At 37.4% G+C, this 18,066-nt stretch overlaps 1 protein-coding gene across 2 annotated transcripts in view; it reads left to right on the top strand.

The window, feature by feature from the left end:
- FIGN (fidgetin, microtubule severing factor) overlaps nucleotides 1–18,066 on the top strand; it is a 135,279-nt gene that overhangs the window by 113,876 nt on the left and 3,337 nt on the right. For both annotated transcript variants that reach the window (XM_010365320.2, XM_030917100.1), the window contains one exon: nucleotides 12,169–18,066. This exon is cut by the window's right edge and continues 3,337 nt beyond it. In XM_010365320.2, coding sequence (XP_010363622.1) covers nucleotides 12,169–14,423 — 2,255 coding nt within the window. In that variant the 3' untranslated portion in view covers nucleotides 14,424–18,066. The remainder of the gene's footprint in view (nucleotides 1–12,168) is intronic.

Consider the following 18,066-nt stretch of genomic DNA (forward strand, 5'->3'; position numbering starts at 1 on the left):
ACCATTAATTCTATTGTCTATTCTATTTTAAAAGGAGAAAAGTATTGCATAGACAACATAAACATGATTCTATAGTAATAATAGGGGTGCTTTCCCATCTAACTCAATTATGTATTTTAATTAATTATTTGCTTTTCGTGTAAACCTAGACCTTACCAAAAATGGGTATTCAATTAAGGAAATCAGGATTCATCATACATTTTGAGATCACCAATAAGATATGGAGTTTTATAAGTGCGGAATTTTTTTTAAGGTTTTTGACTTGGTTTAAGCCACAAATAATAAATATATAGCCAAAGAAAACCTTAAATGATGCTTAGTTTTGATAAAAATATGTGCATAAGTTAGTTAAATAATTTAGAATGTTCTTTGGTTTCTTGGATTATCAGTAATAAAGCTAGTAAAGCATAGATCATTTTTAGGATAAAAACAGTTTTTAAAAATCTTTCTTCTCTCTGTCATTCTTTCCCTTATATTCTCTGTAGCCTTTCCACACCTGCAGTCATAAGCTTACATACGCACATACTGGCACCCAGATTTGAATTTTTGTGTAGCCTACCTCTATTATTTCATGGTTCTAGACAGAGTTGGGTTTTCATGTTGCTTAAGGAAGTTGTGTGCTATGAAGAGGCACATGATTTAAAGAGGTAGCAGGGAGAATTTGACTTACTCTTTTAATATAAATAACTAAAACTGGCACACTTAAAATGATATTTCTTTTAAATTATCTGGTAGTTTAAAAATGTGGCTGAGCTGGGTGTGGTGGCTAATGCCTGTAATCCCAGTACTTTGGGAGGCCAAGATGAGTGGATCACTTGAGTCCAGCAATTTGAGACCAGCCTGGGTAACATGGTGAAACCCTGTCTCTACCAAAAAAAATACAATGATTAACTGGACATGGTAGTATAGGCCTGTAGTCCCAGCTACTCTGAAGGCTGAGGCTGGAGGATCACTTGAGCTCGGGAGGTAGAGTTTGTAGTGAGCAAAGATCGTGCCACCATGCTCCAGCCTGGGTGATGGAGTGAGACCCTGTCTCAAATAATAATAAGAAGAAGAATAACTACATAAATAAATAATAAAAATATGGCTGAAAAAAATCTCCCTGTCTTCTAAAATTATTAGCAAACACTGATACTTATCCATTACTAAAGAGGCCAATAAAATAGTCATATGCTTTATGCATATGCCTTTAACTTTATGCCTTTAACTCCATTGAAAACAATATTGAGAGCACTTTTATTATTATTAATTTTTTGAGACAGAGTCTTAGTGTGTCACCCAGGCTGGAGTGCAGTGATATGATCTCAACTCACTGCAGCCTCCGTCTCCCCAGTTCAAGCTATTCTTGTGCCTCAGCCTCCCCAGTAGCATTGCAGGCATTAACCACCATGCCCCGCTAATTTTTGTGAAGAGCAACTTTAATTTTAGTCGCTATATTAGAGACAAAGTAAGCCATGTTTATTTACAACAGAAGAGAATTGGATTGGAATTAATTGGAGAACCATAAGCAAAAGAAGTGGAATCTGTATGGTTTTCATGTGATTAATACACACAGGACTGGATCAGCCATTTATTCAATTCAACCAAAGCCTAAATATTTTTTAACATAATGGCATTTTCCATCATAATAGTAGATGAAATTTTGCAGAGATGGGAACTCAAGAAACAGTTTCTTTACTTGTAGTCCCTCCTACTGTTTCCCATGGATTAGGTTGTTGGCTACCCTCTCCAGGAAAGGAAATGCCACTTCCTTTGAAGATGCTGTTATCCTCTCCTGTTTCTGCTCAGTATGCAGCATTCTTTGTTTTTACAAATGGAAGAGCCAACTGCGCTAAGGACTGGACTGTCGTTCACACTGCACCTTAACAATGTTCAGTCTATCTGGAAGTCAGAGGATCCCAATTACAGGTGGTTCTCAGGTCTATTTCACCAGACTCTAGAAGGGGGCAGGGTGGTGAAAATGAAGAGATGAGGAAACTACTGTTGTTGCTAAGAGCTCTTCACTTTTAATCCTGGGCTGTGCTGGTTGTATTCTAAAGCAGTTTATCTTCTTACAACGTCTTATTTGGAAAAAAAAAAAAAAAAAAAAAACATAACCCACCAAAACTCATTTCATATGTAGCTTTTTCCACTACCTTCAGATCAAAGTTATTTTCTTCGGGCTGGACTAAATTATACACAGGTCCCAGGAGTGAAGGACACTGAATTAATGCACTATGTCACCCAGCCCTGACTGTAGAATTTTTTTTTCAAAGTCCAAGACACTATTTTGCTATTGCATTAAAAATTAATGCACGAATTGCCAAAAAGAGAAAAATGCATAAATAACCTAAACAAATTTTGTCTGGGCTTTGCATACTTCAGAGTCACCTAAAGCAAAGAGTTTTTAAGGAGAATGGTTGAACAGTTTTATCCTTAACATGTGAATAACATTCTTACTCTTTTGTCTAATTATATGAGAAAACACTCAATCTTAAATAAGCAGACATATATCTATTTTGTCTTATGTAAACTGTCTTTTTAGAGTGTGGTTCCAGAGGAACGGAGAGAAGTAGATGAATGCAAATTCCATTTTAAGCAAGGTTGTGGGGTTTGGAAGATTTCTTAGTTTGTTTATTGACCTTTTTCAGCTTGGCATATTGGGCAAAACATGAATAGAGTTCAGTTTAAATATAACTAAATTGGGCTTTGCATTTAGATAGTTGAAATAGAACACACACACACACACACACACACACACACACACACACATATTTACACAGAGTTGTATGTGCACATAGTGGTTAGTGTACCATTTTAGGATTATGATTGATGCAATATACCAGCCGTGTCATAATTCAAGGTTGGTATCATGCCAGATGTTTCTTAAATAAAAATGCAAGTATATTTTATATAGCAAAACAGTATTTTGAGAATCAACTAGAATAACCTCAGACTCTCAGGATGATGACAATTATTATCTCTGCAAAATACTTTTAAAAATAAAGATTCAAAACACTCAGAAAATGCATAATACTTTTGGCATTTGGGACTCCATTTATGGATCAATCATACAGGCTGGATGCTATGAATATAGCATGGGGCTCTCAGGTTGTGTTAACCCCATTTATCCGTGCATGCTACAGCTCACCTGTTATTTACACACATAAGAGGGTTGATACTGCAGAACAAGGGTAGTGCTCTGTTGTGACACAGAACATACATATTCATTAGCCACTGGAGTCCCTATGGACATACGTGGTATGTCCTGATGATCTGGGGGGAAGGGTAGATGGCCTTAATGGATTGAAAAATGTATATGGAAAAAGGAAAGAGAGGGCATGAGAAATGAAAGGCTGCAAAGTAACAACTTTAAAGGTTAACTACAAAGTGCTATTTAAACGGATTATACATTGTCTAAAATTCACAGAGGTAGCATAAGCAAAATAACATTTTTTAAATATGGGAAAATCAGTTCTTTTACCTCGGACTCTTTCCCTTAAAACAGTTAATGACACCTGACACTTAGGAAGATTTAGTGTGAATTATTTGTATATTTTAAATTGCATGTACACGCATCCTCATGTATCTTTTTGAATAACTTACCATAGAATATACACAGTTTGGAACACTTTTTTTTTTTACTTGGTTTTAGATTCTTACTCAAAAATTTTACACAGAAACATTTAAAAAACCTACCCCCGACCGGGCGCGGTAATCCCAGCACTTTGGGAGGCCGAGACGGGCGGATCACGAGGTTAGGAGATCGAGACCATCCTGGCTAACACGGTGAAACCCCGTCTCTACTCAAAAAAATATTAAAAAACTAGCCGGGCGAGGGGGCGGGCGCCTGTAGTCCCAGCTACTCCGGAGGCTGAGGCAGGAGAATGGCGTAAACCCGGGAGGCGGAGATTGCAGTGAGCCGAGATTGCGCCACCGCACTCCAGCCTGGGCGACAGAGCGAGACTCCGTCTCAAAAAAAAAAAAAAACCTACCCCCACCCAGAAAGCATAGATCTAAGTTATAATTTTAAACTATATGGATTTGTGTGTGAGTGTGATAATATGTTCACCTGTATACTTTAAGTATAGGAAATTTTAAGGGAAAATGACTTGTTTGAATTATGATCATGATTTCCTGGGTTGCTTTAAATGATATGGTTTCTGTCCTGATCGTATAGTGAATCCAGGCTCAGTGGTCTAAAAATGATATTTCTTTCATCAGTGAAATTTGTTTTGCATAATGCTTATGCATTCATTCTCATAAATGGAAGCCATTTTCTTGCAAATTAAAAATAATGACCGATAGGACCCTTGCATATCAAGTTTTATCCTCCATATGAAATATTGGCAAAATTAGTCACCATTACACTTGGTCATATTTGTTGGGTGAATATTTTCTTGCTATGGATACGATTTAATGTATTGTAGAGAACCCAATTCAGATCATAAGCTACGAACAAGTTTAGTTTAAACACAGAGTATATATTAATACCATCCTAGTCCAAGTCATGGTGCCTGTAACATTAAACACAGGCTTTTATTAAGCCCAAAATAATGACATTTAGACAACAAGATCTGTTGCTTACCTGGATACCATCTACCCAACAACTTTCTGTAGGAAATGAGAAGCATAACTTTGGAGTAGCTTAAATAACCTTATAAAAGTTGTACTAATGCTCATGTATTTGACTAAGAGGAGATGCTTCCCTCACTGTTAAATTAAACTTTGGTTCGTGGTATCAAACGTACAGCACATGCAAAGGAGTACATTAGGAATGGTGAAAATGGATAGGAAAATAGCAAAAAATAATATCTGACAAATTAGAGTAAAGGGGGAAACACTTAAACAGCATCCGAGTCCACTTTTTAAAGATACCATTCATTATTCGTCATTCCACACTATTGTACTAGTGACACTGAATCAATAAGAAAATTATCAATTATTTCTCATGTGTTGTGTTGTAAGAGGACAGGGAGACTCTCTTATCGTAAAAAAAAAAAAAAAAAGTATTTGGAAAAGCTTTTTAACTTTTAGAACTGTATACTTTCTAGATTTCAAGAAAAGGTATGTAAGTGAAGAAACTGGAGCTTGAAGCTTTAAAGTGGAGTCCTAAATTTAAATGCCTGCGTGACCTGGTAGATACCATAAAAATACCTGACATTGTCATGGGGGTAGGAGCACCATGACAAAGTGGAAAGGGTAGAATACGCCCCAAGGAGGGAGCTGGTCCCCAGAATCAGACAGCTGTTGCCAGGCAAGAATGAAGTGTTGTAAGATTTTGTCTGAAAAATGGAAAATACGGAAATACAGGGTTTTTTTTTTTTTTTTTTTTTTGAGACAGATCTTTTAAAACATAAAGTAGAGTGATTTTTAAAGCCCTGTGCTGGTCAAACAAAACACAGTTGCAGGGTGTATATTACCCTCAGGCTGTCAGGTTGCAATTTCTCTGTAAGAGGGTGAGGTATCTGAACTATATTTACTAAGAACTATTTGGGCAGAAACGCCTTCATAATTTTTTTTTTTAAAGCATTGTTTTATGCAAATAAGATGGAATGGGTTGAGAAGGGTGCTGCAAAATGTATTATAATTTGGAGTCTTGAGGTGTGAAAATGTGATTTAAAGAGAAAAAATTATTTGACAGTATTGTTATATAATTAGAATATCTTATTTTGAAACTGCAGGTTTTAAAATGAGTTTTAACAGTTTTAACTAGTTTTAAACCTCTAAGTACTTTATTTCTTAGTTTTGATCTCCAAAATGTTGAGTCACAGGAAACATCAAAAATCAATAAAATACTATGAAAACATTTGGAAATGTTGACACCTTTTTGATTACACAGATTATGCTCTGTGTTCTGCTCAGAATGAGAGCATTTCTATATCTTTCTTGGAACCAACAGTCCCACTGGAAAATTTCCTTTTCAGTTGCTGTCCTGAGGTTGAAGGAAAACTGACTTATAAATTCTGGGAGTGATTTTACTTTTTTTCTGTCTAGCTAGTGTTGTTTTGTTTTGTCTTTAATGCACCTCTGGCTTTTTCAAAATAAAAGAATACTAAGAAATGTTTGTGTAGCAGTTCACAGTTGGGAAGTAGTTTCACAAAATATTATTCAGGTAATCTTAATAGCAATACAGTAAGGTTAAATAATACCATTATTGTCCACATATTACAGCTGAGTAAGTGAGTGTGATGTGCTTAAGTGACTTAACCAAGATTAGAACAAATAAGTGATGATGTAAGCAATGCTGGCAGTGGCCTGATTCTACAGGCTGGAATTTTCACCTGTGAAACAAAATTCTAGAACCTTCTTTATGTTCCTTCAGTCCCTTTCTATCCCAACAATCTATCAATGGCACCAAATAAAATACTATATTATGCAGAATAGTATCGAGTCCTGTAAGACATCATTATAAGTGGAACATCAATCTAAAAGTGAGGATGTCTGGAATGGTTAGGTCATTTTAAAGTTCTGTTAATCTCTAAAATCAAAGAGTCTAATTTTGGAGAATTTAGACTGTGAACTTGTGAAAAAGGGAGCTGAAAAGGTTTCATCACCTTATAGACAAATGGACCCTCCTTTTTAGCACTGAACCACAATGCTTTGTACACAGTTCATCTTTTATGAACTAAATTTAAAATTTGACAGCCCCTCTATTACATTCAGCTTATAAAATCTTCTAATTTTGGTCCACTAAAGATGGAACAAAATTAGGTAAAAACGATATGTAATTTCAGTGCTTCTTCCTCACTTTTTTCCCTTTCTATTACTTGTAGATTTTATGCCATATTTTAAAGCCAAGAATTATCAGGGAATAGCTTGAAGAAATTTCCAGATCAGATGAGTTAGTACTAGTAATACTAGCTAATGCTGTGTTGGTCTCTTGGCTTATGAGGATGGGTAGACAAGGCTGTGTGGGTCTCCTCAAACATTTCATTTGGTCGTCACTCCCCTTGAAGAATGATAATGAATAGATATTGCACAGGGCCAGTTTGCAGTGCCAGGAGGTGTACAGTCCTCAGAAGGTTCTTCACTGCATAGACCTGTATGTTTAGCCAATGAATTTTCTACTTTCTACTGGAAATTTGGAATACTTTGTATGTTAGTTCTGCCATTTCCGACCCAAGAGATGATAAATCTATTGCATCAGAAAGAAGAGGCTGTAAAGTATTATAATTACTTCACAGTATTTACCCCAGTAGTGATTATCTTTCAGAGAAACCCTTGTTAATATTATATTAATTTTTTAATGTTAAAAAATAATGAAAGGCTCAGAGGTGCAATAGCTCAAAGAAATGTAATAGGTGTAGTAATGTCATGCAGTCCTGTGTGAGTGCTATGCATCTGCTTTAGAGCAGGCAAACCCGCCATGCCTGCAGGTGTTTGCCTCAGGTCCCTGCCCTTGGGAAGTCTGAGAAAACCTACAAATGAAGGCAGAGCCCCTAGTAGCCAAAATTACCCTATGGGACCATTGTAAAAGGGAGTAACTATTTTAGACCTGATGAACTGTTGAATGGTACACGTATATAAGGAGTGGGGTGGGTAGTGAGTGCCTCACATTGATATTTCTATGAATGTATGCTAAAAACAGATTCTAGAAGACCTAACCTTTTATTTCCAATTTTCCTCTCATTTTGAAAGTTGCTTTTAGATCCTTCATTTTTCTCTATTACTGTTTAAAATTTTATAGCTGTGGCAGAACTTTAGAGGATGCTATAGTAGTTTTGTTTCAAAACTAGTTGAAGAGCAAAATGGAAAAAGTAAAGCAACAAGGCAGTAACTGGTTATTAATTAAACCTAAGTTTTCAAATGGTCAGTAATGGTAACAATGGCAAATGTTATCCGTACTATCCAGTTATATAGGAAATATACATTTGTTCATTTATGTATACATGGATTCATCCCATAGCAATAAAATATGAACAATGCTGAGATGTTTTACTGTAGTGCCTGTCATCCCTGTGTAACAAATTATCTTAAAAGCAATTTTCTATTAGATTGTGTATTTTCAAAAAAACACGTTGCATGATGAAATTTGCCAGCTGTATTAAGATTTTTCTGATCCTCTCAAAAATAAAAATTGATGTTTTGGAACAATTCTTCAATTATCTTTAAAAACTATTTTTTCTTACTTTCCACTGTTTTCTGAATTTTTATTGTACCTTTTTAAACTATTTCCAAACAACAGTAGGAGTTATTGTTCTAAAGTCATGCTTCTAATAATGTTAAAATAGTATTGTTTCTGAGATTCATCTCCATGTTCTGAAGAGAAATCATATAAAAGCTGTTTGTAAAACTCATCCCATTATTTGAGTGCCAAGTTAAGTGACACAAGTGTATTGCTTCTGACTCACAGATAACTGCAATACAATCAAACAAAGCAGGGTGTTTTTGTTGTTCAGAAAACATTTGGCTCAGTGGTTTTGTTCCTTTTCATATCAGAAATATCACCACCAATAAACACAACAACAAAAATAATTTTGGTTACCAATTTCCAATTAGTGTTAAAATTCAAGGAACCAACAAAAAGACTGTGTACTCTGAAGGCCAAGACAATCTCCTGAACACTGGTTTCCTCAGCTCCTGCTAATATCAAGAATTAGTTTATGGTTAGATTAACTTAGGCTTTTAAATAACATTAATGATTTTAAAGCACTGGATGAATTCTCATGTTTCAGGGGATATGAACAAGTCCATTCCCTTGTATTTAAACAAAACACAATTTTGCCTTTTGCAGCTCTGCAAAGGTTATTGTTATTTACTATGCATCAATAAATAAACTTTCAATTATCTTGGTAAGCACATCCAAAAATAGCATGAGAATCAAAAGGCAATGGGGTATCCAGTAATTGTTCCAAATAGATAATTTTGATAAATACGGTCTTTGCTTAATTTCAAGTGAAAAAGAAATCTTATGAAATTTAGTTTTGCTCGAGTTAAACTATGCAAAAATACCCTATGAAATGGACACTCTATTTTATTTTAACTGTATACTACTGTCTTTTACAGTGATTATAACTTATTAAAATCATTTTTGCCTTTTATGAAAAATACATTTACAAGAAAACATTATTTAAGCGAATACACATGGGGGGTTCCCACCTCCGGTGTTTTTTTAAAAAAAAATTAAGCAGTTTCATTTGAGTTAAAAAGTATATTTCTTCATAATGTTTGTTATGTATGTTTATTAACTTATGCCAACAATGGCTTAGCTCAGCGAACTGAAAGGAAGACATCCTTTAACTTGTGTGTGCATACGTATGTGTGTGTGTTGTGCTAAATTCCATTGCCTATACTTCTTAATTATTTGTTGAGCCCTTTAAGACTTTTTTTTCATGTTTTTCTGTATCAAACTAATCACATTTACGCTCACAGCATATGCGTGTTCTTATTTTCTCTACTCTGTATTTTAATAGTATTTTAAAGAAAAAAACCATAATAGAAATTCCCTAGAAATAATTTACAGGACTAATGAATTTGTAGGTCTCTTAGACAGTTCTACATTACAGTCACATTAATATTCTCTCCTCTTTATAAGGCTTGAAGTAAATCCCATGACACTAGAAGAATTTAGATACTGATTACTTGCGATTGGTTCCTGGTGATTTGCTCTTAATAATTTCCAGTTGAATTTAATGAAAGTATGATTCCTGAAATGCTGCTTCATTAAAATTGCATCTTTTCCCCTTTAAGTGTGGTTTCGGTCATTTCACCCATTTTGCGGTGTGTTTTCCTCCCCCTTAAAAAGTAATGATTGAGAAAGCAGAAATAATTAAGAATACCACTTTAATTCTTCCTAGAACTTATCCTCAGAGTTTCTCTGAGTGAAATGATGCAAGCTGCATTTCATCAGGATTTTATAATACTATTTTCCCATTTGATGAGATTATTTAATGATATATAAAGTTTTAAAACATAAATATGAATATTGGGGGTAGTTGAGGGAAACTGAAGAAAGAATCTGTTGCATATACAAGAGAACTGAGGTCTTTAGAATTTTTAGTTATATATATATAGGTTGATTAAGTTACACTGTGCAGCATTCAGACTTAATTTAACTGAGTTGTGATTTGCAAATGAATATCTACATGGATCCTTTTTAAAAATCAAAATGCAAATGAGTACAATTGCAGTAAAATATATTTGCAAATGAATCCTGTTGCTTTATTCATTTATTGTGTAATTACTGCAATCCTTCCCACCTTGTTTTCAGTATTTCTTAATCATTAAGTCGGAAGCATGACAGCAGTGCCAGCCCTGGCATGATTCTCTTTGACTAAAACCTTGTAAATTAACACAATTAGCACAGCATCATCCTGCTAATTAACTTCCAGTGTCTGGTGCAGTGGTTTTGCAAACAAGGAAGAGGGAGTCAGAAGGGAATCAACATGCCATTCTGTTACCAAACTGTGTGTTATGTTCAGTTTATCGCAGTAAGTCAAAGCCGGCCATGTCAGAAGCCAGAGTCAGGCAATGAAGAGCCACAGAGCTTGGAAGAGGAGCACAGAAGGGGGTAGAAGCTGACAAAATAGACTGTAGTAATTCAGAAGGGGGTTGATGCCACAGATGCTTCATGTAGACCAGGCCTCCTCCTTATCAAGGCATCTCTGCCAGAGGGCACAAGACAGTTTGCAAAATTCACTTCGGGTAATACAAAAAAGATGAAGGAGGGCTGCTTAATATAGCTGTACCAGAATCGGAAGTGTTAAACCAAGCAGAGATTAGACTGGGATGAGCCAGCAATGGGAAAAAGGAGAACAGGGTACCAGTCATCTTCTGTAACTAACTGTATGTGAGACCTTGAGGGTACATTGTAAATCACTTTGGGCCCTGGCTTCCTAATCTGTGAAATAAGGTAATTTCTAAAGTCTCTTTACAATTTAAAATTCAAATTATTCTGACTGCTTAGTATTTTTTTCTTAAATAAGAAAATACTCATTTTATAGTTTGCTACATAGTCCATTTGCTTCACTTAGTAACCCAGCAGATGATAGAATTACCCAGACCATCTCATTATCTACTTGTACTCCTCTAGTATATGCCCTACATGGTTTCCTATAGAAATTGAAGGAGTTAGAATCCAGAATTTCTCTCCATTCTTATCTTCCCTTTCCCCTCGGTTTCCTTTCTCTTTCTCTCTCTCTCTCTCTCTGTCTCTCTCTCTCACACATATATTTTATATATATATATATATGTATATATATATATGTGTGTGTATATATATATATAAACATGTGTAAGAGAGGATGTGTATAAATACACACACACACACACAAACACACACACACACACACACACACATATTCTCCCCTTAGTACCTTACAGGCTATAAGGGGAGGAGGGATTATAAGAGAAGGAGGGAGAATGCTAGAAGACCGACAGACAAGTGATGCTTGTTTTTTTTTTCAGAGCCTCAACAACACAACTGAGAGGCAGAAAGGAGCCAGTTGTAATTCATACCGAGTTGTAGGCTTTGTGCGATGAAAGCGATGGAGCGCTGCCTGGGAGATTGCTTTGCTGCACTCCACGAAGCAGATTTGAAACTGTCGTGGACCACTTTAGATGAGAGTTGGATTATGGAATGACCTGCTATGTCTGTGTCATATTGTTCTGCGCAGGGAGCATTATACTGTGCTAACTAGGTGTTCAGTACCAAATAAGAGAGGTATCCTAGATGTGATCTGTCAGCTGTGTCTCATTTTTATATTGCTTAAAATGTAAAACAGAAACTGTGATGTGAACAGACAGAATAGCTAGATATTGTACATGTTAATACTGCCAGGTGCAAGATATTTAAAATATTTGCTTATTTTAAGAACCTATGATTGAATTCTAATTTGACAGGAATATGTGTGTACATATGTATGTGATTGTGTATGTCCATATAGTAAGTAAGCTGATGGGCTTGACAGAAATAGATTTACTTATTCCTTAAAAATGCAAAAAATATAGGTAAGTACAGAGTTATATTTTAAACTCAGTGTGCTTTTTAAACAGGGCTGAAGTTTAGTCCATTTTAAAGAGTACTTACTATAGGGATCATAATAGGTATGGTAAACAGTGTAGATCTTTTACAGTAGGCATATCATTAATAGAAAATAATAGGTAACAATAGAAGTTGGGGGAAACGCTTTAAGAGTTCTGATGCCTATCTAAGTAAATTAACTTTCTTCCCCCCAAAATTCTTAGGCTTGAAGATGCAGTGGACGCCAGAGCATGCCCAGTGGCCAGAACAGCACTTTGACATCACCTCAACCACTCGGTCTCCTGCCCACAAAGTTGAAGCCTACAGAGGTCATTTGCAACGCACCTATCAGTACGCCTGGGCGAATGATGACATATCTGCTCTGACTGCATCCAACCTACTAAAAAAATATGCAGAGAAGTATTCCGGCATTTTGGAAGGTCCTGTGGACCGACCTGTACTCAGCAACTATTCAGACGCACCATCAGGACTAGTGAATGGTCGGAAAAATGACACTGAACCCTGGCAGCCTTCCTTGAATTCAGAAGCAGTTTATCCCATGAACTGTGTTCCGGATGTTATCACTGCCGGCAAAGCTGGAGTCAGTTCAGCCCTCCCTCCAACAGATGTCTCTGCGAGTATAGGGAGCTCTCCTGGGGTAGCCAGCAACCTGACAGAACCTAGTTATTCAAGTAGTACCTGTGGAAGCCACACTGTACCCAGTCTTCATGCAGGGCTCCCATCTCAGGAATATGCCCCAGGATACAACGGATCATATTTGCATTCTACTTACAGTAGTCAGCCAGCACCTGCACTTCCTTCACCTCATCCGTCTCCTTTGCATAGTTCTGGGCTCCTACAGCCCCCGCCACCACCTCCTCCGCCACCAGCCTTGGTCCCAGGCTACAATGGGACTTCTAACCTCTCCAGTTACAGCTATCCGTCTGCTAGCTATCCTCCTCAGACTGCTGTGGGGTCTGGGTACAGCCCGGGGGGGGCACCGCCTCCACCTTCAGCGTACCTGCCTTCAGGAATTCCTGCTCCCACCCCCCTACCCCCCACCACTGTTCCTGGCTACACCTACCAGGGCCATGGTTTGACGCCTATTGCACCGTCGGCTCTGACAAACAGTTCAGCAAGTTCTCTCAAAAGGAAAGCTTTCTATATGGCAGGGCAAGGAGATATGGACTCCAGTTATGGAAATTACAGCTATGGCCAACAGAGATCTACACAGAGTCCTATGTACAGAATGCCCGACAACAGCATTTCAAACACAAATCGGGGGAATGGCTTTGACAGAAGTGCTGAAACATCATCCTTAGCATTTAAGCCAACGAAGCAGCTAATGTCCTCTGAACAGCAAAGGAAATTCAGCAGCCAGTCCAGTAGGGCTCTGACCCCTCCTTCCTACAGTACTGCTAAAAATTCATTGGGATCAAGATCCAGTGAATCCTTTGGGAAGTACACATCGCCAGTAATGAGTGAGCATGGGGACGAGCACAGGCAGCTCCTCTCTCACCCAATGCAAGGCCCTGGACTCCGTGCAGCTACCTCATCCAACCACTCTGTGGACGAGCAACTGAAGAATACTGACACGCACCTCATCGACCTGGTAACCAATGAGATTATCACCCAAGGACCTCCAGTGGACTGGAATGACATTGCTGGTCTCGACCTGGTGAAGGCTGTCATTAAAGAGGAGGTTTTATGGCCAGTGTTGAGGTCAGACGCATTCAGTGGACTGACGGCCTTACCTCGGAGCATCCTTTTATTTGGACCTCGGGGGACAGGCAAAACATTATTGGGCAGATGCATCGCTAGTCAGCTGGGGGCCACATTTTTCAAAATTGCCGGTTCTGGACTAGTCGCCAAGTGGTTAGGAGAATCAGAGAAAATTATCCATGCCTCTTTCCTTGTGGCCAGGTGTCGCCAGCCCTCGGTGATTTTTGTTAGTGACATTGACATGCTTCTCTCCTCTCAAGTGAATGAGGAACACAGTCCAGTGAGTCGGATGAGAACCGAATTTCTGATGCAACTGGACACTGTACTAACTTCGGCTGAGGACCAAATCGTAGTAATTTGTGCCACCAGTAAACCAGAAGAAATAGATGAATCCCTTCGGAGGTACTTCATGAAACGACTTTTAATCCCACTTCCTGACAGCACAGCGAGGCACCAGATAATAGTACAACTGCTCTCACAGCACAATTACTGTCTCAATGACAAGGAGTTTGCACTGCTTGTCCAGCGCACAGAAGGCTTTTCTGGACTAGACGTGGCTCATTTGTGTCAGGAAGCAGTGGTGGGCCCCCTCCATGCCATGCCAGCCACAGACCTTTCAGCCATTATGCCCAGCCAGTTGAGGCCCATTACATATCAAGACTTTGAAAATGCTTTCTGCAAGATTCAGCCTAGCATATCTCAAAAGGAGCTTGATATGTATGTTGAATGGAACAAAATGTTTGGTTGCAGTCAGTGATAACTTCTTTAGAAAAAAAAATGTAATGAATGTTGGCACACACACATAAAACCTGCTACATAGGGAATAGAGCCCCTTTCCAGTAGTGTTTAAATTGCAAAGGGTACTGGGGAAGATGACGATTAAGTTGCATCTTTAGAGTCAGGGTAGATTTGGAGGAAAAGTGCATCAAATGAGAGCTTCTGATTTGAAAGCCCCAGATGACAGAAAGTATATGTGGATGCTCAGTTCTGTTCAAGCTAGACAACACTCACCAAGGAGCAAGGTGCAAGTGTGTTGATTTCAGAAGGACATGAACCTCGTGTGTTGATTCCATTCTGCTGTTCTCGAGATTTAGTTGCTGTCAAGTGCCTGGAGTGGTGCTTTATTTTTTTGTTTGCCTCACAATTACATTGGTGGCATGTGCTAATATAAAGAGCTTTAACTTCAAACATTATTGGACTAAAGAGATGAACAGTTGTGTTATGACAGAAAACCAGATTTTTGCCATTTTAAGAGCAACAGTATTCCTCAATCCTGTCTGTTCTGCAGTATTAAGCTAAGAACAGGTAAAACAGGGTAACGGTAATCTGGACCTTAATTTCTGCAGTTCATTTCTTTTAATGTTCTTGTCTGCAAAAACTCAGGAAAGTGATTGTGATTTGTACAGTACCTCAAAGGAATGTGTTGAAAGCACTATGTACTGCTGAGAGTAATAGGATAGGCTTCAATGTTACTTTATATTAAAATGTATGTTTACCTCAACAATTGGAAAATAGCAAGGAAAATTACTTTGAATGTATCCAGAAAAATACTGAAGTGTGATACAACTGAATATTTACAGTTTAAAGTAGAAATGGAAGGATTTTTTTTAAAGTTCTTTTACTAATTATGGGGAATTAACCAGAGCAGAATAATTCTTTATGTCAATAACTGCAAGAGTTCTTAGTACATTGCTCCTTGATAATTAAGTGAAAATGTTCTTAAAAGGTACACTGGTTAATTGAAAGCTACTTACTCAGTTTGTGTTAGTGTCTAGACCTGTCAGCCACAAGACCTGTTTAGGACCCTGAAAGTCACAGTACCTAAAAACTATGACTGCCTTTTTATTGCATAGGTGGTAGTGGTGGTGATGGTGGTGGTAGTTTGCAAGTTCTCTCTTAAAACTGCTGGGAATGGTGTCATTCTATTCACTAATCTAGCTTATAGACTTGCCGTGCTATTTGATAGAATGCAGAGGATAGCAACCAAAACAAACACACAAATAAATAGAAACAAAAACCAACCAACCAATTTACATACATACGTATATATATCTCTCTCTCCACAAAGAACCTCTCCATCTCCTCCCCTTCTTTTTGACTCCACTCTTGTCAGTGCAATTTTGCTTCTCATTTTGAAATCTGGGCTGTAGTGCTCCTGCTTTATTTCTACCTCAGTTTTGTTACATTTCTCTTGGAAAGTAAAGTAGAAAATTGGAAGTGGACACACACACTGCAATGTAGCTTGCCAAACATGTTCCTTTGTTTTCTTCCGTCTTTCACCATAAATCTAGTTTCCAAAAACATCAGCATGTATGCTTACTTCCACTTCAGTCTACCAGCCCCACCCCCACCCATGACATAAGTGGCATTTTTCTTAATTTCCTGTTTCTCTCCTGCTCTCTGTCAAGTTGTTCTTTGTATCCTTTAATGCTTTATGTGCAACCTTTCATTGATAGTGGGCTGATGTTTGGCAATGCTTCTGAACAGTCACAGTGCAGGCTGTAGCTTTCCACAGCCACTGCCCATGCATAAGCAGAACAGCCTGGCCTTTTGAATGTATTTTCCTGGGTTTTTTCCCCTTTTCTTTTTTTAGTTTAGAGATGCAGTAACAAAACTGTTGCAAAGCACTGGCATTTTATGTATTCAATAAATAAGTGATGTAATTTTTTAAAAAAATTTAAATAAATGCAATGAGAAGTCCCAAGAAAGGTCTTTCTGTTTTTTTTTTTTTTCTTACAAAAGTTTTTACTGCTCTTATCCACAATGTCCTATTCTCTGAAACACTTAACATAGAGAAAGCTAATGAGGGATTTCTTGTTTCTGAAATTTTATGATACTTGATCTTTACTCCCCTTTTTTATTTTTTTAAGTTGCTAAAAACTGAGCAGTTGAACCAGAATTTAATTTACTATGACATTCTGTCAATTAAAACTGTGCTTAAATATAAATATTCCATATTAAAAAGCAGTGCCTTTCATTAAGGATACAAAAAATAATACTTAATAAACCCTCTGCTTTTCACAAGTGAATAAATGCTACAATCGTGTTCTGGGTCTACCCTGCGCATCCCTTGTAAGGAAATTCTAATATCCACATTAACTCGTAGGTTCATATTGATCTCACTGACAAGTTTACTTTTGCACAGTGCTGACCTATTTTCTGACTTTTAGACATTGCATTTCATTTCCGCCAACATGCTGTGTTCACTTGAAAGCGTCTGGCAAGTTTTGACAAACCCAGTCTTATTTAGACAACTTTGGAAAATCCAATATTGACCCACATTTTTTGTGGCTAGTAAGATTTAATACCAAATATGTGACTGCACTATTGTGTTTTACACTCATTTATAAAACTGAAAATAAATTGAAGTGATACATCTTGGCTTTTAGCTTTAAATGACTTAAAAATTAGAGCTCTGAGTGACTTAAAAATTAATTTGAGATATGAGTGGTCAAAAATCCATGTATTTAGGCAGAAGCTGAAGTCGTATGTGGTTTTCATTTAGCCTCATGAAATCCAAGATTTGATCTCTTAGGAAATTGGGCATGTTGAAGAAATGAAGATCTGCTGGAGGAGATATGGCCGACCTTTGAGTAGATAGTGCTCTCCTGTGATTCTTTGATTCTGCATGGAAGCATTATGAGCTCTTCTAAAAACTAGCTTAATAATGAGCTCTATTCTGACCATCCGTTCTGGAACTTGGAGTGGGGGTGGGGTACCACATCCTTGGAAGTGAATGTGTACAGTTGGTGATAGTACAGCTGAGTAATCGGGCTTCATACTCTTGACCTCTTTTTGACTGCTAAGAATTTGGAGAAGGCTATTAATGAAGATAAGGTAATGAGCCAGTCCAAATCCCTCACTGTCTGTCTAAGAGATTGAGCCATTCCACTTTACAGACCCTAATTCCCTTCTTTCCAACTGCAGTAACATTTTCAACAGGGACAAAAAGGAAGTGAAGGAAACCACTTCAATATTGAGATCAATAGAAATTCAAGAGGTAGTTCATAATGACCTTATATGTGACACAAATGGAAATACTCTACACTTCTGGCATGCTTCTCTCCCAAATATTTAGAACATTAGTGACAATATGAAAAACTTTGCTGACTGAGCTGATCAATGGAATGTGAAGGCAGTATACTTTAAGGCTATTTACTTTCACACAGAATGTTTATCTATTAGTCAGTTTGTATTCTACTCAAATGCAGATAGACGGGTATAATGTTTTCTTGTGCATTTGAAACCTATCAAGGAGAAAATAAACCATTCCACTAAAATACATAGGCCAAACACCATCTGGGCAAGTGATAAAAGCTATCCAGAGGCTATGCTATGTAAAATAGCAAGGTCAATTTACATGGGTTGCATAGTACTTGGCTATGCAGTTTTCAAAAGAA

Source organism: Rhinopithecus roxellana, chromosome 14, assembly GCF_007565055.1.
Source record: "Rhinopithecus roxellana isolate Shanxi Qingling chromosome 14, ASM756505v1, whole genome shotgun sequence".
Classification (NCBI taxonomy): Eukaryota; Metazoa; Chordata; class Mammalia; order Primates; family Cercopithecidae; genus Rhinopithecus; species Rhinopithecus roxellana.